The 24,858-nt window shown below is 59.0% G+C and overlaps 1 protein-coding gene across 2 annotated transcripts; it reads left to right on the top strand.

The window, feature by feature from the left end:
• Positions 1 to 517: 517 nt before the first annotated feature.
• Positions 518 to 24,840, top strand: PRODH (proline dehydrogenase 1). Of its 2 annotated transcripts, none has more exons than XM_050746106.1 (14): positions 518 to 796; positions 5,810 to 6,018; positions 11,322 to 11,356; positions 11,867 to 12,016; positions 14,049 to 14,113; positions 14,282 to 14,398; positions 14,811 to 14,890; positions 15,874 to 15,955; positions 17,605 to 17,697; positions 17,819 to 17,965; positions 18,916 to 19,091; positions 20,461 to 20,559; positions 24,093 to 24,181; positions 24,257 to 24,840. In XM_050746106.1, exons 1-14 carry the CDS (start codon positions 524 to 526, stop codon positions 24,442 to 24,444), a joined length of 1,803 nt encoding a protein of 600 aa, XP_050602063.1. In that variant the 5' UTR covers positions 518 to 523; the 3' UTR covers positions 24,445 to 24,840. The 2 variants fall into 2 exon arrangements, with proteins under 2 accessions (XP_050602063.1, XP_050602064.1); XM_050746107.1 differs by lacking the exon at positions 518 to 796 and adding an exon at positions 1,563 to 1,737.
• The last annotated feature ends 18 nt before the right edge of the window (positions 24,841 to 24,858 follow it).

The raw sequence follows: 24,858 nt of genomic DNA on the forward strand, positions 1-24,858 counted from the left end.
GGATTGCAGGCGTGAGCCACCACACTCGGATATTTTTATTTTTTAGTTGACACATAATAATTGTACATATTTGTGGGGTATGTAGTGGTGTTTCTATACATGCAATGTGCAGTGATCAGATGAGGGTAATTAGCATAGCTGTCATCTTAAACATTTATCATTTCTTTGCATTACGAACACTCAATAATCTTCTAGCTATATGAAAATACATGATTTTTCTTTTGTTTTGTTTTGAGACAGGGTCTCACTCTGTTGTTGTCTTCATGGAGAGCAGGAGCAGAGGCTTTGGGAAGCCAGTGGGCCTTGGCCTCAGCCCTGCCGGCAGAGGGTCCCCACCATGTAAATGAAGTGCCAGCGTGCTTGTCAAGACTAAGCCTTTGGCATTTGTGGGGAATATCAGGCGGGGCGGGGCGGGGAGGGGAGGGGAGGGGCGGGGCGGGGCGGGGCGGGGCGGGGCGGGGCGGGGCGGGGCGGGACCAACAGAGCATACTTAAGCGGCCCGGGCCGGTACCGGCCTCCCGCCATGGCTCTGAGGCGCGTCCTGCCGGTGCTGCCCCCCTACATTCCCCGCTTCGCCCCATTGTCCACGGCGCCGGCCGTCCGCGAGCAGCCCGCCGCGGGCCCAGGAGCCCTGCCGGGACGTGGGTCGGCCAAGGCAGTGCGGGCACCGGTGCCCGCCGTGGACTTCGGCAACACGCAGGAGGCGTACCGCAGCCGGCGAACCTGGGAGCTGGCGCGCAGCCTGCTGGTGCTGCGCTTGTGCGCCTGGCCCGCGCTGCTGGCGCGCCATGAGCAGGTGCGCGGGGTGCAGGCGGGGGCGCGGGGCTTCTGCCGGTCCCGGGAGCCTTTATGGAGCTTCCTGGCGTGAAAGGGGTGCCTCCCAAGCATCTCCTGGAGCGGGGGAAGCCAGGAAGGGAGGCGTTTCCTGCAGTGCCTTTCGAACCTCGCAAATTTTCCTACTTGTCGATGTCTACCAACTAAAAACAATTATCGTTTTAATATTTACGATATATACCACTTGTGGAAATACAAAGTTATCACTTGGAATTTAAAATGGAGTATTCTTCATGTTGCCACAAGAGAAGCCTGGTGTAGGACTCCAGAGTTAAATCCACGGGACCCAGCCGCTTCCCAGACAGGGCCACTCTGAGCACACTGTTGGGGAAAAAAGGGAAGCCCCTCAAACGCCCAGCTTTGAACTCACCCATGGTAACTTTAAAAAGTGTGAGGACTTTTGGTGGGGGTGGGGGCGGGGGCAACAAGCAGAACGCTGTTGTAGCCGCATCGGCCTAGGGGTATTAGAGATGAGGATTATCTCCAGGTGACCCTGGGAAGAGTTTGCAAGTTTCGTTCCCTTTGTTGGCGCCGGGGTTCTGGTGGTGTTGATTACTCAGATGAGACTCGGAGGTCGGGGGCTGCACCCCTGGCCTCACCAGGAGGCGGGGGAAGGAGGGGAGTGGTGTGAGATGAGAAGCACTGAGCCACACTTGAGCTTAGGTGAGGCCTCGGCGGGTGCGAGGTGAGGGCAGAGGTCCACGAAATCAGAGTCAGATGCTGTTGGCCCGAATCCCATGGGGAGCGCCACGGTCAGCCGAGGACCAGTGGTGGCAGGGGTGCGGAGGATGGTGGAGGAAGAAGGAGCTGAACTGGACAGACAGTGGCCTCTGAGAGGCCGTTTCTGTGCTTGTGTGCATAAAGATGCCTTAAGGTCAAGCCGTGGCCGTGGAGAGCAGGAAGGTGAGAAGGGACATCCCAGGTAGAGGAACTGGCAGGGGGAGGGACGGTGATATGGAGGCTTTGGGGAGTGCCCACATCTAAGGGGCATCCAGAAAGAGCAGCCAGTGCTGGTGGTGCTGCAGTAGGAGGAGGAGGCAGCAGGGCAGGAATGCCAGGGGAGGGAGTGGCCAGTTACAGGTCCCTGCCCAGGGCAAGGATGGGCATCCTAGGTGGCAGCTGGGGCCAGCTGTGCAGAAGCCGTGCCCACCTTGTGGCCGAGATGGAGAGAGGGCTAGGAAGGCACCAGGTCAGGTTTCTCTAGGCACAGCCCTAAGCTTTCTTGTCTAGACCAGTTGTTGCACAGAGAAGCCAGAAGAGCTGGGTGTGGGGTTTGGTGCCCAGTCCGCTGAGGGGAATGCCAGGTGCTGTTCCGTGACCGTGGGAGGAACGTGTCGGCTCCGCCGTCCCTTGGGTGCCTTCTTAAGGCAAGTGCCAGGGCTCAGGGATGGTGCTGTGAGTACCTGGAAGAGGCAGGGCATCCAGAGGCGACCTCTCCCAGGCTCCCCTAGGGTCCTGCCTGTGCTCTGGGAAGCCCCTCGGTGGGGTCTGTGCTGTTGTCTTATTAGTGGTCCCGTGGGTGTTGGCAGCCTCAGCACTGGACGAAGGCAGAGGCCAGGTCCTGGGCTTGTGAGCTGCTCACTAGAACCTGGTCCTGTGGGTAGGCCAGAGCAGGGGGGCCTGCCCTCACCCTCTGGGCTGTGGCTGTGGGGAGATTCCTTCTGCTGAGCCAGCACAGGTCTGTGAGGCCCCGGGGCAGTGGGGCCATCACACCTGCCACAGGAGTGTCAGGTTGCAGGAATTGATCTTTGAGCTGCTGCCTTGGATGCGGACAGCGTTGGGGCCCGCCCTTGCCTGAAAGCAGGGCTTTTTGAGGAGGGTTTAGGAAAGTCCCGGGATTTCCATGACAACAGCACTGAGGTTAGGTGTGCGCCCTCACAGAAGGGACAGGACCCATGGTGACGGTGGTTCCCTGAGGAGGGTGAGGGGAGAGAACCGGCTCTACCAGTGTTGCTCTGCACACATCTGATCGAGTCTTTCACAGACGGTACAAGTGTATGTGTTACTGGTGCAGGTTTCTAAATCCTCGAAGGCCCTCCTCACCTGAAGATGTGGGGCTGCCCTGGTCTCAGGTAGTGCCATGCGGGGGCATCAGTGACATCAGGATGGTGTTACAGTGGTTGCTTTGCTCTGCTCATACCAGCCCTAGGCTGGGCATGGTGGCTCATGCCTATAATTCCAGCACTTCAGGAGGTCAAGGCAGGAGGACCACTTAAGGCCAGGAGTTCAAGACCAGCCTGAACAACATTGTGAAACCCTGTCTCTACAAAATATTTTTAAAAGTTAGCAGGGGCCGGGCGCGGTGGCTCACACCTGTAATTCCAGCACTTTGGGAGGCCGAGACGGGTGGATCACCTGAAGTTAGGAGTTCAAGACCAGCCTGGTCAACATGGAGAAACCCCAATCTCTACTAAAAATATAAAAATTAGCCGGGCGTGGTGGTGGGCACCTGTAATCTCTGCTACTTGGGGGGCTGAGGCGGGAGAATCGCTTGAACCTGGGAGGTGGAGGTTTCAGTGAGCCGAGACTGTGCTACTGCACTCTAGCCTGGGCAACAGAGCAAAACTCTGCCTCAAAAAAAAAAAAAAAAAAAAAAGTTAGTTGAGCTGGTGGTGCATGCCTTTAGTCCCAACTACTCTGGAGGCTGAGACAGGAGGGTCACTTAAGCCCAGGAGTGAGACCCTGCCTCTAAAAATAAATAAATAAACTTGCCGGCCCTGCCTGTGTGCTTCTGTAGCCCTGTGCAGGGAGCTTTCTGCCTCAGCCCGGACCCAGTCCCTCAGCCCCCCGATCTTTTGAAGAAGCATCCCTGGAACCAGTGCAGCCTGGAACCAGCTCCCGCCTCTTCATTTAGTGCTGGCTGTGCAGAGGTGAGCGGTTAGGTAGAGGGAGACTGCGTGGCCCTGTGAGGCAATCGTGCCAGCCCCTACAGCAGACAGTTGCCCACCCTCCTTCCTGTTGGGTTTCTGATGGTTCTCTCAGAGCGGATGTGGATGAGCTCAGTGATGGTTTTCAGGTCCCCAGTTCTGCCCCGCCTGCCACTTGGGTGTTCTTTGATATGTTTCAGACCCATCCTGTTCTCCCAGCTATCCCTGGGTGCTGCCGGCAGGAATGAGGCCTGGCTCCCGGCTCAGGCTCAGGCTCAGTGGGAGACGGAGAACATGTCAGCATGTTCATTTTCCAGTTTCGAATCCTCTTTATGAAAGAACAAAATGCAGGAAAGTCAGATTCTGTGTGGAGGCTGCAGGAAGGCAGGGGTGAGTGCCTGGGAAACCCTGGTCCTTGGGGCTGCCCCATGGCGTGCCCAGGGGTGATGGTCAGGAGGCATCTCCATGGGGCACCAATGTTCAGGGTAAGGCTGTGGGGCCATGTCTGCCTGTGGGCAGGTGTGTGGGTGCTCAGGGCTGGCTTGGGTATAAGTGTTTGACTCGCTAATGCTTTTGTTTAGACTAGAAGTTGTTCCTGAAACTATGGTTTCAAGAGATGCTCCCCACAAAAAAGGAGTTCTAGTTTCCATCGGGTTTGAGAAATCTCAGGCTCTTCCTGTGTCGGTGCTGAGACAGCAGGGGTGGCAGACACGGGGCAGAGGTGTGCTTCTGAGTATCACACTCGGCCCTCCTCTCCCAGTAGCCTCTTGTTGTCCCTGTCTTTTCTGCCCTGGCTGTCCCCCGTGCTGGAGCTCCCCCAGTTCTCCATGCCATCTCCTTGCCTTGGCAAGCCCCACTCCTGGGTCTAGGTTGGTAAACACCCCTGCCCCACCCTGCAGGCACTGCCCCATCCCCTGTCCTGAGTGACAGGCAGAGTCCCTCCTTCCCCTTTGGGGTTCGTTTACCACCAGGATGTGAGATCCTTGTCAGTTTCCTTTGGTTGTTTCCAGTCTATAAAAGGTGCTTGGTGCATGGGAGCTTGGGACATGTGAATGAGCGATGTGGTGAAATATGATTGGAGGAGACAGCCGAGCAGTTCCCGGGCAGCGTCCGTCAGGGTGGCTGGTCAGCCCCAGATGACCCTGCAGAGCCTATGGGTCATGGGGAGGGAGTCATCTCACAGGCCTCTGTGGACTGTCACCTAGCTCGTTGTCCTTGTCACCAGGGCATGCTTCCCTCCAGCTGGACACAGACTCAGCCTGAGTTTCACACGTTTGTTATTTAGCATCCATTCGGGGGCCGGCCTCGTGCCAGTCACACTGTTTTAGGGACTTGGGATAAGAGGGAACAAAACATTGAAAAATCTGGGCAGTCAAGTACTAGAAAGTCAAGTTAGATCCTCCTCTTCCCCCGCAGAACTGCCAAGATGTGGGTACAGAGGATGGTCTCACAATGCCCGCTGCTGTCCCCACAGAGGCCGGCCATTCTCCTTTTTCTCCACCAAGCAGTGGTCAGGCACCCACTGTGTGCCACTGGAGTGACTCATGGGTGGGGCCCTGAAGGGGCAGAGTCCAGGTGGGAACAGTGTGCCCAGGCCAAGCAGGCGGCACCTCCTGTGGTCTGTTTGTTCTGGATGGGAACTGGAGTGATGGACAGAGTGGAGAAGCAAGCGGCTTCGGCTGGTCTTCACCATGAAATCGACACTGAGGCCGGGCGCGGTGGCTCAAGCCTGTAATCCCAGCACTTTGGGAGGCCGAGACGGAGACCATATCAGGGATCCCACGGCTAACACGGTGAAACCCCGGTTAGCCGGGCGAGGTGGCAGGTGCCTTGTCCCAGCTACTCGGGAGGCTGAGGCAGGAGAATGGCGTGAAGAGGCGGAGCTTGCAGTGGCTGAGATCCCCTGCTTGGGGACAGAGCGAGACTCCGTCTCAAAAAAAAAAAAAAAAAAAAAAAAAAAAAAGAAATCGGAAAGCCCAGTCACCAAGAGACCATATCAGGGACCCACGGCTGGGGTTAAGTGTTGTGGTCGGGGATGAGCAGCGGGGCCCTGCTTGGGGAAGGGGAGTTCGGGCAGCCCAGGACAGCGGCTTCCCTTTGCCTTTCAGCTGCTGTATGTTGCCAGGAAACTTCTAGGGCAGAGGCTATTCAACAAGCTCATGAAGATGACCTTCTACGGCCATTTTGTAGCCGGCGAGGACCAGGAGTCCATCCAGCCCCTGCTTCGGCACAACAGGGCCTTCGGTGTCGGCGCCATTCTGGACTACGGAGTGGAGGAGGACCTGAGCCCCGAGGAGGCAGAGCACAAGGAGATGGAGTAAGGCCTGCCCGGTGTCTGCGGGCATTCTGATCATGACCCGGGAGCACCCAGTGGGAGCAGGTGGGACGTGTCCAGCTGCTGGGCTTCAGCCTCAGCTGGGCAGAGGCCAAGCCTAGGAGAGCTTGGTCAGCCCAACTACTGACGACCCTCCTGGGTTCTGCCTGGAGTTCTTGCATTTTTGCTTAATGTAGATGACAGCTCTCAGCTTTCGTGGGAGGCCTGGTGTGCTTGAGGCCTGAGGAAGCCGAGCACAGAATGGCCCTTGGCCCTATCTAGCCCACGACCTGGAGGGGCACAGGCACCAGCATATGGACCAAGCACTCTGCAAAGAGTGGTTGGTCTTGCCTGGATCTCCCATGAGCCAGGGACTGCTCCAGGAGGTGGAGAGAAACATGGTCTTGTTCTGTCCTGATGCCCAGGAGGGCGGGTCAGGGTGGTACCAACTGCCCTCTACACTCACTGCCCAGGGAAGGGGCTCTGTGTCGGGTTAGTGACCTCCAGGAGCCGACTCCAGGCCGGCCTGCCACTCTGCTCCTGGCTTCAATTCCCTTCTCCACTGACACTGGGGCAGGGGCCAGGCCTGGGAGGTTCCACACCTGCAGGGCAGGCTGAGGCCAGGCAAGGGTCAGGCAGTGGGGCCCGCCTGTGGGTCAGGAATCCCTGCAGAAGAGAGGCTGTGGCAGAGCCTCCCCCATCAGGTCAGCAAATGTTTGTGTAAACAGCCAGGTGGCACAGACTCTCAGTCTTGGGCCAGACCCTCCCTGCTACAGCGGCTTCACTCTGCCTCAGTAGAGCCATGGTAATTAGAATTTCATATAATTTTCTTGTGTCACAAAGTATTATTCTTGTTTTGATTTCTTTCAACCATTTTTTTAAAAGTAGGGTCTTGCTGTGTTGCCCAGGCTGCAGTGCAGTGGTGCCATGGTTCACTACAGCCTCAGCCTTCTGGGCTCAAGTGATCCTCCCATCTGAGCCCCTAAGTAGCTGGGACCATAGGCATGCACCATCACATCTGGCTAATTTTTAATTTTTTTTTTTTTTGTAAAGATGGGATCTCCCTGTGTCTCCTTATGTATTTGGGTCCCCTGCACCCAGACAGCAGCTGAGCCTGGCCCACATGAGGCTTGGGACAGTCCCTCTGTGGACCTTGTCAGGTCTTGTTTGCTATGCCCCGCCCTGGTGGCTGGCCCGAGAAAGGGAGGGAAAGGCAGTCACATGAGGCCTCCAGCCCTGGGAACGGAATGTCTGTGCCTTGCCTTAGCATGCCGGCTGCCAGTTGCCCGGAGAGAGAAGCCCAGCCCCTGCCTTGTGATTGGCTGTTTTGAAGGTGGGGTGCTCCAGCCCCAGCACCCCACTGTGTTCCTAGCAGGCCCTGTGGGCCTCACAGCTGCCTGAGCCCTTGGCTGCAACCTTTGCTGAGCTGCCTGTTGAATAACCAATGGCCTGTGTGTTCTCAGAAGGAGTCTGGCTGGGGACTTGGTTTCACAATGGGGTTTTCTTCTCAGGCACCTCTGGTATGAAAAGACTCCTTTCCCAGGGTGGTCCTGCCTGGCTTCCTCCATGCCCTACAGGCTGTGTGTCTGGAGGTGGGCTGGCCTGCACTCTGCCAGGGAGCTGGGCACCCGTCCCCTTAGGAGCCTGAGTCCCTTGCCCTGCAAGGGCTGCGCCTCTCTTGCTGCTGGTGGCTGCTGTCTGCAGGGGCCCTGCTCCAGCTCTGGGAAGTGAACAGGGTTCCCTCCTGTCCTCACGGGGGTGCGTGGTGAGGACACCTACCCAGCTCAGCTGCTCTGTGCCTTCAGAGGGGCCTGAGCCATGGGGATAGGGCTGGGTCTGCAAGCACTGGTCTGATGTCTACACGGCAGCATGGCCTGCCTGGCCGGGAATGACCAGTTATGCAGACCCTAGTGCAGGGAACTGCTGAAAGATCTGTATTCCTAACCTACCTTCCTGTCACAAGGGCCATGAGCTCTACTCTGGGGAGAGACGCTGAGGCCACCGCCCCACATGAAGGCCATGGCGGGTGGTGCTGGCCTAACCGTGAGAGGCCCAGGGAGGATGGAGGCGTCTGAGTGCATGGCAAAGCGAGTCCCAGCAGTGCTCTGGAGCACGAAGGAGGAGGTGGGAGGCTGGAGGTGCAGGACAGCAGCGCCCACACAGAGGAGGAGTGGGACCATGCTTCCCAGAGGCCAGGGCCCTACCTGATCCCAGGAGAGAAGTCCCAGGGATCCCCTAAGCAGGCTGAGGTCTTAGGGATGGGGAAGGGGCCAAGCATCTTCCTGACGATTGGGCTGTGAGGGGACACCTAGCGGATGGATGGGGGCATCAGTCGGGCTGTGCAGGCCCAGGGCTGGCTGGAGGCGGGGTCTGGGACTTGGTCTCCAGGCTGGGGCAGCTCACTTGGGATATGTGTGCAGTGTGTGTCCTGAGCAAGGGGCTGGGGAGGCAGGGGCTGGGGGAGCTGGGGAAGGGGGTACAGGTAGGAAGGGGCTTGCCAGGCTTCCCTCCAGGGGAGAGTTGGGCAAGGGCAGGGCGTGGACCCCTATGCTCTGCTTGTTTCAAACAGGCATCACGTCCCCAGGAACAGCTACCCAGAGCTGATCTCGGTAGAGGCTGAAGGGGTGGTTAGGGTCCTCCTGCTGTCTCGGAAGACCCCCTGGGGACTCGTGCTTGTCCTCCTCTGCCCCATGTCCCCTTGTTGCTCTTCCCTTCTCTGTGTCCCGGGCCGTGCCCATGTGTGTGATCATGTGCCCTTCCATAGACTATGCCCTGGGCATGATGAGGGGTGGGGCTGGGGGAGCACAGGGCGGGTCCCGGCTTTAAGCAGTCATTGGGATGTGGTCCCCACCCTGATCAGGGCCTCACATCCACCAGTTCACCCTTCCTCCTCTAACACCCCACAGTTGCCAGTGCCACGTGCCCCCCTCTTCCCTGTGGTGCCTTGAGCCATGACGTGGCAGCGTCCCAAGTGGGGAAAGCCAGATTTCCCATGTGGCACCGGCAGTTCTGAATCAGCTGCTCTGAGGGTGCGTCCTTCCTCCCCTCCAGTGGAAACAGGACCCTGACCTGCCTGGGAACCACCATTTGTGTCTCCTTGTGACTAACCCATGATGCCTGTTGGAGAGTGTGGCCCTGTCCTTGCCACGTAGCTGTCCACTCTGAGACCTGGTTGCCCCTCTGGCCACTGCACATGCTATGCGGTCATCTTGGCCACTGTGCTTGGCTGTGTCAGCCTGGTCTGTGCTCTGGAGGTTCACGGAGGGAAACGGGGGCAGCCTATGGTGTTCTGCCTCTGAGCGTGTCAGAGCAGGAGAGGGAGTGGCCCTGGCTTCCCCAGCCTCTCCTGCCGGGCCCACCTCGGAGGATGAACACAACAGCTGTGGGAATGCTTAGCCGGAACTCGTCTGCCCGGGGACCTGTCAGATAACGATCCTGTTTCATGAAGGCAGGCTGCCTCACAGGCAGACACCTGTCTGGTTAAGTCTCGTGTTATCCAAACTGTGGGCTGTGTGGTTTCAAGATGGGATCTTCTCATCAGGGTCATGGAGGCCCCTGAGGCCCCATCCCCACTGTCTGCTGTTCCTTGCCATGAGGGTTTCTACCCTGGGCGGGGCTCTGGCTGCCGCCCCAGCCTTGGCAGAGTGAGTCCCCCTTGGAGATGGCTTTTGCCTGGTTGTACCTGAACCTCGGCGTGAAAGTCCTGGGATTGACCTCACGACTGGTCTTGAGGTTCCCAAGCCAGGGACCGGGAGCTCCCTGTCGAAGGCAGGGGGTCACGTGCTGCCTGCCTGTTCCCTAGTCACAAGATGACATTCCACCTTCTTCTGTCCCATCTCTGCCAGCACAAGGCGGCCAGCACGTATCTGCCTGCCAGCCCCATCCCTGGGCTGCAGCCTTAGAGGACCTGGAGGCACATGAGGAGTCCCTGGCCCATGTGGGGCAGCCCAGGAGTGGGTGGGAGGGAAGGCCTCCTGGTGGGGCCTGCTGGCCCAGGGCTTGCTCCTTGAGCAGGTGGAAGGTAGAAAGCAGTCAGCTGAGGCTCCTCGATGTGGAGGCCTGTGGGATGCGGCTCACTGACCACTGCTCTGCCTTTACCCTTCCCGGCACCTGAGGGGGACCCTGTCCTTTCCTGTGAGTGTGGACAGAGCTGCCCCCCGAGGGTCCGAGCGCCGCCTCTGGGGAGCTTCAGGAAGGCTCTGGATGCTGTTGGTTATGCAGCCAACCTCTCCCCATGGTCACTGACTTAATCAGGCTTTGAATATAAAGTCAGATGACCACAGAGCTGCTCCCGGGGCCAGGGAGAGACCATGGTCACTTTGTCACAGTAGACTTAACAGCCACAGCAACTCTTGCTAGCCCTAATGACACAGCACCGAAGCCACATGCCAGGAAGCAGACTGTGGCGTGAGGAGGAGGAAGAGGAGGGTGTTCACAGTGGCTCTGGCAGGGGTGCAGGGCTGGTGGGGGAGGGGAGCCAGGTACCCTAGAGGACGGAGGGGCCAGTGGGAATGGGGGTGCAGGCCAGACGGGGATGGAGAGGCACCTGCAGGAAGGACAGGGGCTTGGCTGGGCAGAGTGTGGCCAGCCTAGCAGGGGACAGCCAGCATCCTGGCCTCACTGGTCTTGAGGTTCCCATGCCAGGGGCCCAGGATTTTGGGTATTACTGGGAAATGATGGGAACCTGGAGCGGGGTGGCATTAAGCAAGATGAGATGGTAAGATCTGCTTTCACTTTAAAGGAACATTTCTGGTTGTTGCTTGGAAAAGAAGTGTCAGGGGCAAGAATGCTGCAGGAGGGCCGGCCTGGAGGACAGGGTGGGACTGTGGGCTGGCTGCGTGGGGGCAGGAGCCTGCACTTGCATCAGAGGTGCCTGGGAGACCCTGGCTCTAGGACAGAGGCCTGAGTAAGGGGGCCTCGTTGGGGATTTAGGGATCTCTGTGTGCTTGTGCCTTCCCGCCTCCGTTCCTCTCAGCCCTGACTTGGAACCAGCTAACTACCTTTATTCAAGAACTTGCTGCAAGGCCTGGGCTGTTCTGAGAACTCAGGCATATCGTTCTGATTTCTCCACCCACAAGGAGCCCCGGGCTTCCTGAGCCCTTGGGACACAACAGCCCCATAAAGTGCTGCCCCTCCCAGGCCCAGGTGTTCTCCCCAGGCTGGGGCGGGGCTGGGGCTGCACCTTGGAATCTACCCTCCACCGGGGTTGTGGTGGGGCCCTCTGTGCAGCCTCAGTGGGAACTTGGCTGTCACCTGAGGCTCAGGTGGTGTGACAATGACCTTTGCCTTCCCCCTCCTTCCCACAGGTCCTGCACCTCAGCTGCGGAGAGGGATGGCAGTGGTGAGTGAGAGGCCGCCGCACGTGAACAGACGCCCTCCCCACTCCACGCACCCCCTGGTTTCTAGGAGAGTCTAGGCTGGAGCACAAGTGGGCCTTGGGGTGATGTCGGAGTCTGGGATCCTCCCTATGTCCAGGGCCCTTCCTGTGTCCAGGGCACCTGCTCTGTCGCTCTGGGCTCTGACATACTCTCAAGTGTCTGGGGAAAGCGATTCCTTGCTGCTTTTTGATGGCCTCCTGGTGGACCCAGGCTTTTGTTGAGGAGGCTCTGCCGTCCTGGCCTCATGAGGAGGTTTAGCCAGGGGGATGCAGCACTCCAGGTGGAAGAGCTGCAGTGCAGACAGGAGGGTGGGTTTGGGGATGGGAACCATGGGGCAGCACAGTGCCCAGGCCAGGCTGGCATGGCCACTACGCTTGGAGCCCTCCTGAGGGCAGGGGCCCTGGGGCCTTGGCGTGTGGGTGCTGGGAGTGGATGTTTGGAGCTGTGCTCAGGCCGTGCATTCACCATTCCAGGGACAAATAAGCGAGATAAGCAATACCAGGCCCACCGGGCCTTCGGGGACCGCAGGAGTGGCGTCATCAGTGCCCGCACCTACTTCTATGCCAACGAGGCCAAGTGCGACAGCCACATGGAGACATTCTTGCGCTGCATCGAAGCCTCAGGTGGGGCCCCCTCTTTGCTAGCTATACCCCCACCATGTCCCAGCCTGAGTGGACCCCTGGGCTCACGGAGGTGCTGGTGGGTGAACACCAAGCTGGGGCAGGAGCCAGAGGACTGGGTTCTGGTCACACTTGGGTGCCTCACTGTTCGGCCCCTTCCTGAGGGGTCCCACTGCCTCCCAGAAGGCATCTCCTGCCCCCGCCCCAGCCCCCTGTTCCCTGATCCCACCTCATGCTCCCCACCCTTCTCCCTGGCTCGGGGCCAGGACCAGGAGCTGCAGGAAGTTGGTCCATGTCAGCTGCCGAGCCACCCTTAGCCCAGGGTGGAGGTTCCGTTCAGGGAGCTGGTGTCGCATCTTCCGCCTGGGAATCCCTCCCTGACACAGCCTCTGGGGGCCAGAGGTGGGGGGAGCAGGTGCTTCCAGGGCTAGAGAAGCCAGAGGTCACCAAGGCCCAGTGTCCTTCAGTGTTAGAAACACCCGAACCTACACAGCCCCATGCTAGCCCCAGCAGCCCTCCGTCAGGGGCAGCAGGTCCCAGGCCTGTTCATATTTTTGTTTGTTTGTTTCAAATGAGACTGGATCTTACTCTGTTGCCCACGCTGGAGTGCAGTGGTGTGATCATAGCTCACTGCAGCCTAGACCTCCTGGGCTCAAGCCATCCTCCCACCTCAGCCTCTTGAGTAGCTGGGTCTACAGGTGCACGCCGCCACACCTGGCCAAGTTTTTGTTTTTGTTATTATTTTTGTAAAGAGGAGGTCTTACACCCAGGCACAGTGGCCCACGCCTGTAATCCCAGCACTTTGGGAGGCCGAGGCGGGTGGATTGCCTGAGGTCAGGAGTTAAAGACCAGCCTGGGCAACATGGTGAAACCCTGTCTCTACTAAAATACAAAACATTAGCCAGGAATGGCAGCAGGTGCCTGTAATCCCAGCTACTTGGGAGGCTGAGACAGGAGAATCACTTGAATCCAGGAGGCAGAGGTTGCAGTGAGCCGAGATTGTGCCACTGCACTCCAGCCTGGGCGACAGAGTGACTCCATCTCAAAAAAAAAAAAAAAAAAAAAAAAAGAGAGATCTCACTATGTTGCCCTGGTTGGCCTGGAACTCCTCCTGGGCTCAAGTGATCCCCCCACCTTGGCCTCCCAAAGTGCTGGGATTACAGGTGCACACTACCACACCCAGCTACTTTTCGTATTTTTTTGTAGAGATGGTGTTTCACCATGTTGCCCAGGGTGGTCTCAAACTCCTGGGCTCAAGCGAACCTTCCACTTTGGCCTCCCAAAGGGCCAGGACCACCGCACCTGGCCCTGCCGAGCAGTGCTTGGAAGCCGCCTCCCGACTGGGGCTGGGGGTCAGAGTGGCCAGCTGAATGCTGGGCCACCAGGGTGAGGGGCGTCTTTTCGCCCATTGCCTGTTCTCCCGGGGCAGATGGAAGGGGAAGGCCCTGCATTGGGGTGACATTAAACAAGATGAGATGGTAAGATCTGCTTTCACTTTAAAGGAACATTTCTGGTTGCTGCTTGGAAAGAAGTGTCAGGGGAAGAATGCTGCAGGAGGGTCGGCCTGGAGGACCGGGTGGGACTGCGGGCTGGCTGTGTGGGGGCAGGAGCATCAGAGGTGCCTGGGAGACCCTGGCTCTGGGGCAGAGGCCTGAGCAAGGGGGCCTTGCTAGGGTGTCTCTGCCTTAGCCATGCTCGGTGTTTCTGGTTCTGTGACCCACGGGTGAGCAGCCTATGGTGCTGGTGGCACAGGGGAGGAAACTGAGGCAGGGAGCCTGTGGGGGCTGCTTGGCAGGGGACAGGCAGCTCCTGTGCCCACTGCTGTCCCGCACCTGCATGGCAAACACAGACCCCGCCACGGAGCCCCCTTCCATCTCTACAGGACCTCCAGAGCGCCATGTGCGGGGACTTCACGGGTGGGGTGGGGTCAGGAGCCTGCTGTAGGCTGGTGAGGTCCCAGCCCTCCCTGTCCCACCCTGCACTGCCTCCATGCACCTCTCAGGGCCGTCATGGCTTTTCCTGTGGCTTCTGACAGGTAGAGTCAGCGATGACGGCTTCATAGCCATTAAGCTCACGGCACTGGGGAGACCCCAGTTTCTGGTAAGTGCTAGAACCTTCCACCTGCAGAGTCTGGTGCTGTGCAGCTGTGGGCATCCACTGAAAGCACAGGTGCCTGTGCCTTAGAGGCCTGAGCTGGCCACAGGGGCTGCGTGGGGGACTGGGGCGGGCAGGGGCGTGTGCAGATGGCATTCAGGCCTGTGTTTGCAGCTGCAGTTCTCAGAGGTGCTGACCAAGTGGAGACGCTTCTTTCACCAAATGGCTGCGGAGCAAGGGCAGGCGGGCCTGGCTGCCATGGACACCAAGCTGGAGGTGGCGGCGCTGCAGGTGGGGCAGCCCTCCCCTTCCCCACTCCCGGGGCTTGTGAGGGGGTGGGCACCGTGGGGGCGCACAGGGGGCATGGTGGGCAGTGGTCTGAGGTGGTTTGGGGAACTCATCCAGGGCATGTGGCTCACTCTGCAGCTGCTGGGGTTGACCTTGTGGGGAGGAGGAGGTCAGAGGGACGCTGAACAGAGTGGGGAGATGCTGGTGGGAGGGCTGGGGACCAGCCCTGCAGGGCATGGGCGAGCATCAGCAGTCGGGTGGGAATAGACCTGTCTATGCAGTAGAAACAAACCAGAAATGGATCCCGTTCTCGCTAATGATGTAATAAAGCCAGAAACAGCACCAGAGGCCAATGGGTGGGGGAAGGATAAAATGTGAACAAATGGGGCTAATCCAGGCCTTCTCACTTCTCAAGGAAAGTGTTGCAAAGATGGGCATCGCATCCAGGGCTGAGATTGAGGACTGGTTCACGGCGGAGACCCTGGGAGTGTCTGGGTGAGAACAGCCCCCAGGCTGAGAGGACACGAGCATCAGCCATGGTTCCAGCCAAGCCCCAGCGGCGTCTCCCAGTCCTGGCTGCCCTGCCTGAGAGGGTGGGCCTTGGGATGACAGTGCTGAAGGACCTGCTTTTCACACAGCAGGACTTGATGGCTTCAGGAGTCCCTGGGGCCCCACAGAGGGCTCTTTATAGAATTATCTGGGTCCAGAGCAAAGGTGGCACTCTCAGCCCCCCTGGAGCCCACGCTGGCAGGTGAAGGATCAGATCCCCACACCCCATCCTTGGGGTCAGGGGCTGGGACCGAGGGCACCAGGAGCCCCCAGTTGAAGTGGGGAGGTGACTGGGGTGGTGCAGTAGTGAGCCGTCCCCTCACATACTGTCAGCCTTGCCTACTGTGTCCTCCCTGGCCCCTGGAGCTGTGTCCCTCCTGCCTGGCTGCCTATGCTCGGCCCCTCCACAAGCCCAAAACAGCCCTAGGGTACTCAGTGTTTTCAGAGCCGCCTAGATACAGGACTGTTTGTGTTTTGGTTTTAAATTATTTTAATTAATTTATGTTTATAGAGACCAGGTCTCACCATGTTGCCCAGGCTGGTTTCAAACTCCTGGGCTCAAGTGACCTGCCCACCGTAGCCTCCCAAAGTGCTGGGATTACAAGTTTGAGCCACTGCACGCCACTGGTTTTAAATTTTAAACAGAGAACAGTATTTACATTTTCTCTGTCTTTTTTTTTTTTTCCCGAGACGGAGTCTCGCTCTGTCGCCCAGGCTGGAGTGCAGTGGCACGATCTCTGCTCACTGCAAGCTCTGCCTCCTGGGTTCACTCCATTCTCCTGCCTCAGCCTTCTCTGTCTTTTAAAACTGCACACCGAGGTGGGTTTTGTGGTGGTTGGTGGACGGACAGGTTTGGGCCTGGATCCCCCACCCGACCCCAGCACCCACAGGTGGGGTCGCCCCCCCTGCTGATGCGCCTCCTCCCTCAGCACCGTGGACCTGCTGGACTGGGGCAGCCTCATCGACAGCAGGACCAAGCTCTCCAAGCACCTGGTGGTCCCCAACGCTCAGGTAACGCCTCCGCTCCTCGGTGAGGCCCTGCTCAGCAGGGCGCTGGGCTGAGAAGGGAGTTCAGCCTGCCACACGTGTCTCTGGTTGCCCACCCTGGGAACTTAACATGACCAAGATCACTGCACACTGTGGCCCCACAGACCCCCTATGGTCCAGGGGGAAGGAGACAAACCCACTAGTGCCCACAGAGTGCTTGGTGGGACAGAGACCCACGCAGAGCCTTAAGACACCACAAGGAGAGGGGGTCTGGGCCTTCCCCCAGTCATCTGTCTTGTGCATCAAGTCACCCCAAACTTCAGAGGCCTGAAACGCAGCAGTCACTCTGCTTCTCCCTCATGGTTCTGGGGTTGACAGGGCTCAGCCGGGCAGTCCTCCCTTGGGGTCTCCTGGGTAGCTGTCCTCACAGAGTGGTGGGCTGGGACCTGGTGGAGGCGCCCACTCCCATGTCTGGAAGTTGGTGCTGGCTGTGGCTTGGGCTTTTTCCCAACACGGCAGCTGGGCTCTAAGGGCCAGTGTCCCCTGAGACTGAGAGCCAGGCAGAAGCTGGGTGACCTTTTCCTGCCAGTGTCCCCTGAGACGTGAGAGCCAGGCAGAAGCTGGGTGACCTTTTCCTGCCAGTGTCCCCTGAGACATGAGAGCCAGGCAGAAGCTGGGTGACCTTTTCCTGACTCGCCTCAAAAGTCACACGGTGTCTTTTCTGCCGAGTTCTGTGTGTTAGAAGCATGTCACCAGGCCAGCCTGTGTACAGCGGGGAGAGGAATGAGAGTCATCTGCCTGTGGGAGGGGGGCCCAGGACCTGGCAGAATGCTTGAAACCACAACCTAAGCTGGGATTCGAAGAAAGAACAGAAGCACCTTCAGAAAACATCCGCAGAGGCAGCTTTCCGTGACACATCCAGCCCCAGTCCACTAAGGGCCCAGCCTCAAACTTAGAGAGCTCGACCCAGAGGCTCGGGGCGCCGTGTGTACAGAGCGGCTGTGCACCAAGGCCACCAGCTGCTGGAGACTTTAGCATGGTGTAGCAAGGGCTAGAGCGGTACTGTGTGTGCTCAGTGAGGCGAGGCTGCTGGGGCAGCAAAGGGGTGAGCGGGAGGCCCTGCAGGATGGGTCCCCATGGCCTCTGAGCACCAGCTCCTTGAAGGCCTCATCCTGGAGGTTGCCCTGGTCCCCAACCGTGTGTCAGCATGTGCTGCACGACCGCCCTGTCAGCCTGTAGCCAGGGGTTCCTCCTCCTGGGTCCTCTCCCTGCTCCGGGCGGAGCCTTCTGTTTGACGATTGGGTGGTCAGTGTTCACTTCCTCAGTGTCACATGGGAGCTGCAGGGGGCCCTCCCACAACAGTGGGGCCTCTGTGGGAACTGGGGAGGCTGCTAGAGTACACACTTTGGGGTGCAGGCCTAGACTGAGCTTGGGGCCCACGGACATGGCCAATGAGCTCCCTCATGGTGCCACCAGGCCCACGTAGGGCAGTGCACTGGCTGCATTGGAGGTTCCCGGGCGCTGTGTTGCTGTGTCCAGGTGGCCCTCCCGGCCCTGCATGGGCAGATCAGAGGGTTCCCGTGGGCTGGGAACACTGAGAAAGGTTTAGCCTGGGCCTCAGGGTGGCACTTTCCAGCCCTCGCTTGTGGCCTGACCATGTGCTGCACCCCCAGACAGGACAGCTGGAGCCCCTGCTGTCCCGGTTCACTGAGGAGGAGGAGCTACAGATGACGAGGATGCTACAGCGGATGGATGTCCTGGCCAAGGTGAGCTGCCCTGCTTGGACAGAGGGCTGGAGCCTTGGGGACCTGGGACTCGTGCAAAAGAGGGCACCTGCCTCACCTGAGCAACAGTCGCTCCCACTGCTCCTCCCTCTGCACCTCTCAGAAAGCCACAGAGGTGGGCGTGCGGCTGATGGTGGACGCCGAGCAGACCTACTTCCAGCCGGCCATCAGCCGCCTGACGCTGGAGATGCAGCGCAAGTTCAATGTGGAGAAGCCGCTCATCTTCAACACGTACCAGTGCTACCTCAAGGCAAGTTCCCCGCTCAGCCCCTCCCTGCCTGCCTTGGGGCTTGGAGACCCCACAGGCGGGGCTCCTCTCATCTGAGCTCCCTGGCATTTGCCTGGCTCTACACTCAGCACCCGCCAGGGAGCTCACGGGATGGAGGAGGGAGTGGGCCGTGCCCCCAAGGGATTGCTGGGGTCTTCTGCAGCACAGCTCACCCAGGGCGGGCCCCAGGGCCCAGGAAAGAGCCCCTTAGGTGGTGGCCACAGCCAGGCCTGCAGAGGAGGCCGAGGCCGGGGTGACTGGCTCAGAGTAGGAAGAAGGGCCCGCTGCCCGCAGCCTCTCCTGTGGTTCTTGGAACCCGCCGAGTGTCTAAGGAGCAGGAGGAAGACAGCGATCTCTATGAGGGTCCACTAGATGTGCCCGACGCCCCAAACGTGGAAGGCGCCACACGACCATTTCCTCCAGCGTGTTTTCAGTTCAACGCCCCTAAGAACCGGATGAAAGCTTTGGGCCCTCCCCGGAAAGACTCACCCAGGATGTCACATGTATTCAGGGAGCCCACCCTAGCCTGTGGGCCCCAAACTGCTCAGGGATGTTAACAGGTTCAGAGCTCTCAGGGGTGAGCCGGGTGCCCGGAGGACACAGGGTGGCATGGGGAGGGGTCCAGGCAGGAGCCTGCAGTACACATCCCGTCCCCCAGTCAGCCTGGGAGTCTAGAGCACATGATGGCTGCTGGTGCCTGGGCTGCTCCCACAGGGCTGTCCACGGGCCACACAGGAAGCTGCAGACATCCCCATTGCCATTGCTCCTTGGGGACAGATCCTCACCCACACCTGCTCCAGGTGCCCTGAGCTGCACCTCCCCAGGCAGCTGCTGCCCAGCCCTGGTGACTGCACCTGGGCCCAGGAAGGCCCCATCCTGCTGTCACTTGGGCTTGTCCAGGCTCCCTGCGACTTTTGGCCCTGGCCCCACAGGATGCCTATGACAATGTGACCCTGGGCGTGGAACTGGCTCGCCGTGAGTGCTGGTGTTTTGGGGCCAAGCTGGTGCGGGGCGCCTACCTGGCCCAGGAGCGAGCCCGTGCGGCAGAGATCGGCTATGAGGACCCCATCAACCCCACGTACGAGGCCACCAACGCCATGTACCACAGGTGCGCAGCTCTCCCGCGCCTCCATCTTCCCAGGGCAGGGTGCCAAGAAACCGGACCTGAGGGAGAGGCTTGGAGACTGACCCTGTCCCACCCTGCTGGGGCCAGAAGACCCCAGCAGGAGTGGCAGCCTCGTGTGTCCCCAGGTCAGAACTGGTATTTCCTCTGCTTTTGTGTCATGTGTTGCTTTTTCAAAAACATTAAGGTTATTCTTTTACAAATATAGAAAAGCCCATTGAACAAAGCAAAATAGGCCACAGTTCCCTGAGCCGGCTCCTGCAGACACTTAGATCCAGAGATGTGCACGAGCACCCGGCCCTCCCCGCCCCGCAGGCTCAGCCTGTTTGCTTTTCAGTTCACACAGTGGGATCGCCCATCAGCTGTTCTGCACCTGCTTTTACTGCTCTAGTTTCCTGGTGATCTTTTCATGTAGCACAGGCTGGCCAACCATGAGCTTTTCCTCTTAGAGGCGTGTGTGCTGCAAATTCAGAGACCCCAGGTGTCTCCTGGTTGCCTGCAGCTCCCCTCCTGCAGCCGCCGTGCCCATCGTGCCGCAGCGCACACATCTCCGCCATTGTTGTTTGCGTTGTAGTGTGTTCTCTGCCCAATGTGCTTTTCATTTCTCATTCCATCTGGGTCCCCTTGTGTGGGCTTGCAGGGTGGCGCTGTTACCAGCCAGCATGGGGTGCCCGGGACTGTGTGTCCAGCATCTTTGATCTTACTGGTTTCAGTCTGGTTATTGTAACAGGGACTTGCTGGACACACCGTCACCCTCTATGGTACACACGGGCCATCAGGGGTTTTGTGTCTGAGGATGCAGCTGTCCTAGGTTCCTGGAACTGGAATTGCTGGGTCAGAGAGAATGTGCGCGTGGTCAAGCCTGCTGTGTCCTCGCTGCAGGAGGGTGGTACTGCTCGGGCTTCCTGGTGCACCGGGATGCCCACCCCCACTGTGCCCTATAGGGACCTGCTTCCCTTTTATTTCCTTGCAGGGCCGGGGGGCACTGTAGGATCCCTCCCCAGAAGCAAAGCTGTGTCTGTCATGAGGCTCATGGCCATGTTTGGGCTGGTCCCCAGCGTCACGGCACGTTCGATGCAGGGACGCTGCACCCCAGCTGGTTCTGCATGAATTGTCTGGTCCCAGACATCGCTCACTTCTTCTTGGTTGCTGGTCTTTCTTTTTCATGAGGTGCTGGGAGGGGCAGATGCTGCTCCTGTTCCTCCTGATCCTGTGGGATCCTGTGGACACCCTTGGAAAGAGCCAGCTCACTGGATGGCCCTGGGCCTGCCCTCGGCCTCCTCTCTGTGCAGCTGGTAATGAGAGGCGCAGGCGACCACAGGCTGGAACTGGGCTCACGTGGCACTCTCCACAGGTGCCTGGACTACGTGCTGGAGGAGCTGAAGCACAACACCAAGGCCAAGGTGATGGTGGCCTCCCACAACGAGGACACAGTGCGCTTCACGCTGCGCAGGTAGGTGCGCCCCACCCTGCGCAGGTAGGTGCGCCCCACCCTGCATCGTCACCCCACCCGAGCCGTTGGCTCCTCTGGTTGGGGAGAGGTGGCAGCAGCGCAGAGCTCAGGGTGGGCAGAGCAACCTGCTGGGTGCAGGCGGACGGTTGTGGGGAAAGGTTGGTGAAATGAACTGGAGGGCAGCTTCAGTGCCCTGCAGGCCCAGGTCTGCCGGCCTTCTGGACATTGGACTGTGAGAGCACAAAGGCTCTTTGCAGTTACGTTGGTTTTTAAAATTAACATCTTTTTTTGAGACAGAATCTCGCTCTGTCACCTCGGCTGGAATGCAGTGGCATGGTCTCAGCTCACTGCAACCTCCACCTCCCAAGTTCAAGCAATTCCTTATGCCTCAGCCTCCCAAGTGGCTGGGATTACAGGTGTGCACCACCATGCCTGGCTAGTTTTTTTTTTTTTATTTTTAGCAGAGACAGGGTTTCACTATGTTGGTCTCAAACTCCTGACCTCAAGTGATCCTCCCTTCTTGGCCTCCCAAAGTGCTGGGATTACAAGCATCAGCCACTGTACCCAGACTTTTAAAAATTAACATCTGACTTATTAAACTTCACAATTAAAAACCTAAGTTTCATTAGGGGATTTGGAGGGCTCCTGAAAGGTACAGATGCAGTGCTGGAGCCCAGTCCCTCAGGAGGCCTCCACAGCGCCGCCTCATTTATAAGCAGTTCCCTTAACATTTTTACTACATCTGGAATGTAACGGTCTGTTTTCCCTTTAAACATGTGTCCCATGGAGCACAACTTTGGTAGAATTCTAACAAGTCAAATGCAGCAGTTAGGTGAAGTCAGTTCTTGGATATTCCAGTACTGTCACCCTGGTTTTATCTCATGCCTTAGCCCAAGCTATGCACACAATGGGGTCCTAGGTCCCCCTCCCCTCCCAGATTCCGCCTTCCCAGGGATGGGACCCCTAGAACCCTCGGGGGCCTGGGCAGTGGCCTCACTGGCTGTCACCTTCCTAGGAGCTGAGCAGAGGTTCCACTCCACAGCAGGGCAGGGTGTTCCAGATCCAGGGCTTGTGGCACGAGGGGGCTCCCCAAGGAGCTGTGAAGCCACAGGGCCAGGCTTGGGGCCAGGGCTGCAGGCAACAGGACACATCCTGGTGCTGCTCGGGGAGCTGACTCACGGCTCTGAAATCATTCACTTATGTCCACATTCAGCCTTTGTTCACGATGCTGCTGCTTTTTCATGGCCTGAAATCGCAGCACACCCGCTTTTGTGCCCTGACCCTCTGCTAATTGTCACAGATGTGTTGGTGATGGGACAGACTCACTGTCTCCACACGCACAGGCCTGGCGGCCAGCAGGAGCCAGCACTCGGGAGCTGGTGGGTCCTCTCAGCTTGTAATCAGGACTCCCGGCCTCTGCGTGGACTCTCAGTGCTGGTGGGCTCACAGCCTGACTAGACACATCACCATCCAACTCCAAAAGGACAGCCTGCCCTCAGCAGGGCTTCCTCTCTCCAGCTTCCCCCCGGCATCTGTCTGTCCCCACTGTCTTGCTGTGGCAGTGGCTTCCCCACTGGACACAGCTTCCCCCTCCCCTGAGTGGCAGCTGGGCTCGCTCCTCATGGCCCCAAGGGCCGTGTGCCAGGTTCCCCCAATACCATGCTCACAACCCTGCCTGAGGCTGGACCCCTGCAGGCTTCAGCTCTGTGCCCTTGCAATGGGTGGCTGGGGAGCTCTGGGGAACTGGGGCCCCCTCCCCTGAGTAAGTGCTTCTAGACTATGGCAGCTGCTCTGTCCTATGCCGGGCCCAGACTGCCACACCACCCACCCTCAAACAACCCACGTTGGCTTTGGCCGAGGAGCCAACCCGCCCCAAACTTAGAGGCTGAAACAGTGGCATGTTCTGGAGGCCTGGGCAGGCTGGCTCAGCTGATGCTTCTGCCGCTGGCCGTGCCTGTGTCCCTCCTGCATCTGTGATCTGGGGCCGGTGGGGCCTAATGAGCTCATTCATGGCTGGGACAGTAAAGGAGGCTGTACCCAGGTCCAGTGTCTCACAGGCCAGCCCAGGCTTGGGCATGTGGTGGGCTCAGGCTTCCAGAAGGCCTGGAGAGGGCAAGCCTCTGCTTGTGTCACCTTTGGTACCTCCCTGTTGGCCAAAATGCCTCATGAGGCCAAGCCCAGATGCCAGGCGGAGTGAGTTGCTGCCCGGCGCTGGGGGGAGCTGCAGTCACATGGCAGAGGCCGTGCACACCACAGGGGAGGGGGCAGCCAGCAGTGGCAGCCCAGCTCTCGGGTTCTTGTCCTGGGGTTGAGGGAGACACACGATGGAGACCAGGGCGATGTGGCAGAGACGGGTGCCTGCTTTAGACTGGGTGGTCCCGACACTGGAGCCCAGCCCAGGGATGGAGGGAAAGGGCCTCTGGCTGATGGGTACTCTGGGAGCCAGGGCTGGGGCGGGGAGAGAACAGGGGAGGTGAGGCCCTCGGGGAGGGAGTGGGAAGCACAGCACAGGCCCGCCAGTCACCCAGGTGATGTGTGAGGAGCAGGCGGAACTCAGCCCAGGGTGGGGGCCCCAGTGCTGTGCAGACCGGCTAAGTCAGGATACCTGGACATAGGAAGCTGGAGATGAAACGTGAGAACTGTCACTGCATGGATATTTCAAACCCTGAGAATCTTTGTAAGACCCTGTCAGGGGTGGTGTGAAGACAGGACAAAGTTGAGGGCCTCACCCCAATATCTGCGCAGTGCTAACAGATATATAATACAAGCCATATCTGCAAAATTCTTTAGTAGCCACATTAAAAAAGAAAATGAATTTCAAGAATATATTTTAATTAACCCAAAATATACAAAATATTACTTCAAATCGTATTCCAGCTGCTTTTAGAAAAGCAACGCGTCATTGAGTATTATGTTTCTACAAAGTCTCCTAAATCCCGTGTGTATGTGACATGTGCAGCACATCTCGGTTCAGGGCAGCCGCCTTCCGAGGACTCGGGGGCTGGTGGCAGCTGTGTGGGACAGAGCAGCTGTGGGGATGGGGCAGAGGAGCAGCCCACAGAGGGCAAGGGCAGGGCCGGAGACCAGTCATACCGCAGAACCCTGGAGGGGCTTGAGGAAGGGATGGCAGGAGAGCCGAGGAGCTTCCCTGCCCTGTGGGGCAGGCTGCTGGGTGGGTCAGGGCCCCAGGAAGGGCTGCACCTCCAGGAAGGGAGGTAGAGGAGAGGTGGCAGAGGGGAGGGTGGGGAATTGTTTGGAAAGCAGGAGGAGGATCTTGTTGGCTAAGGGTTGACGCCTCCCCAGGGAGAAGAGTAGGGCAGCCCAGCAGAGTCCTGCTGAGAAGAGACCTCACTGGGGCAGGGCCAGGCAGAGCCCATACCCCAGCCCCACCTTGCAGGGAATGAAGTCTGAAGAGTGTAGATGGGGAACCTGGGGTAGTAGGACGGGCTCAGAGCTGGGACAGGAGCCCTGTACCCCTGTACCGGGGACAGTGTCCTGGAACTGGCCCTCAGCTCCTGGCTCCACTTGCATAGGATGGAGGAGCTGTGCCTGCATCCCGCTGACCACCAGGTGTACTTTGGACAGCTGCTAGGCATGTGTGACCAGATCAGCTTCCCGCTGGGTGAGTGGGGCCCTCCCTGGTGTGATGGGGTGCGGTTCTGGGCCTGTACCTCATGGCCTATCTGCCCCTTTGCAGGCCAGGCTGGCTACCCCGTGTACAAGTACGTGCCCTACGGCCCTGTGATGGAGGTGCTGCCCTACTTGTCCCGTCGCGCCCTGGAGAACAGCAGCCTCATGAAGGGCGCCCGTCGGGAGCGGCAGCTGCTGTGGCTGGAACTCTTGCGGCGGCTCCGAACTGGCAACCTCTTCCGTCGCCCTGCCTAGCACCCGCCAGCCCACCCTCGGCCTCCAGGCCCCCCCGCGCCCACCCCAGGCCGTCACCACAGTTGTAACCAACCCCATCCTCACACAGACTCACCTTTTTTCACTCCACACTTGCAGAGCTGCTGGAGGTGGGGTCAGGTGCCTCCCAGCCCTGCCCAGGGTCTGGGCACTCAGGTGTGGGCCAAACCTGCTACCTGCCTGGGATAGGTGCAGGGAACGGTTGGGAACTCTCCCCGGATGTGTGGGCCCAAGGCCCCCACCTCTGTGACCCCCATGTCCTTGGGCCTAGAGGATTGTCCGCCTTCTGCCAGGGCCAGCCCACACAGCCCGAGCCCCTCGGGGAGCAGAGGCCGGGCTGGGGAGGCCCTGCCTGGTCAATAAACCACTGTTCCTGCAGCTGACAGCCCTCGCCCT

The sequence above is a fragment of the Macaca thibetana genome, chromosome 10 (assembly GCF_024542745.1).
Source record: "Macaca thibetana thibetana isolate TM-01 chromosome 10, ASM2454274v1, whole genome shotgun sequence".
In the NCBI taxonomy this organism is placed as follows: domain Eukaryota; kingdom Metazoa; phylum Chordata; class Mammalia; order Primates; family Cercopithecidae; genus Macaca; species Macaca thibetana.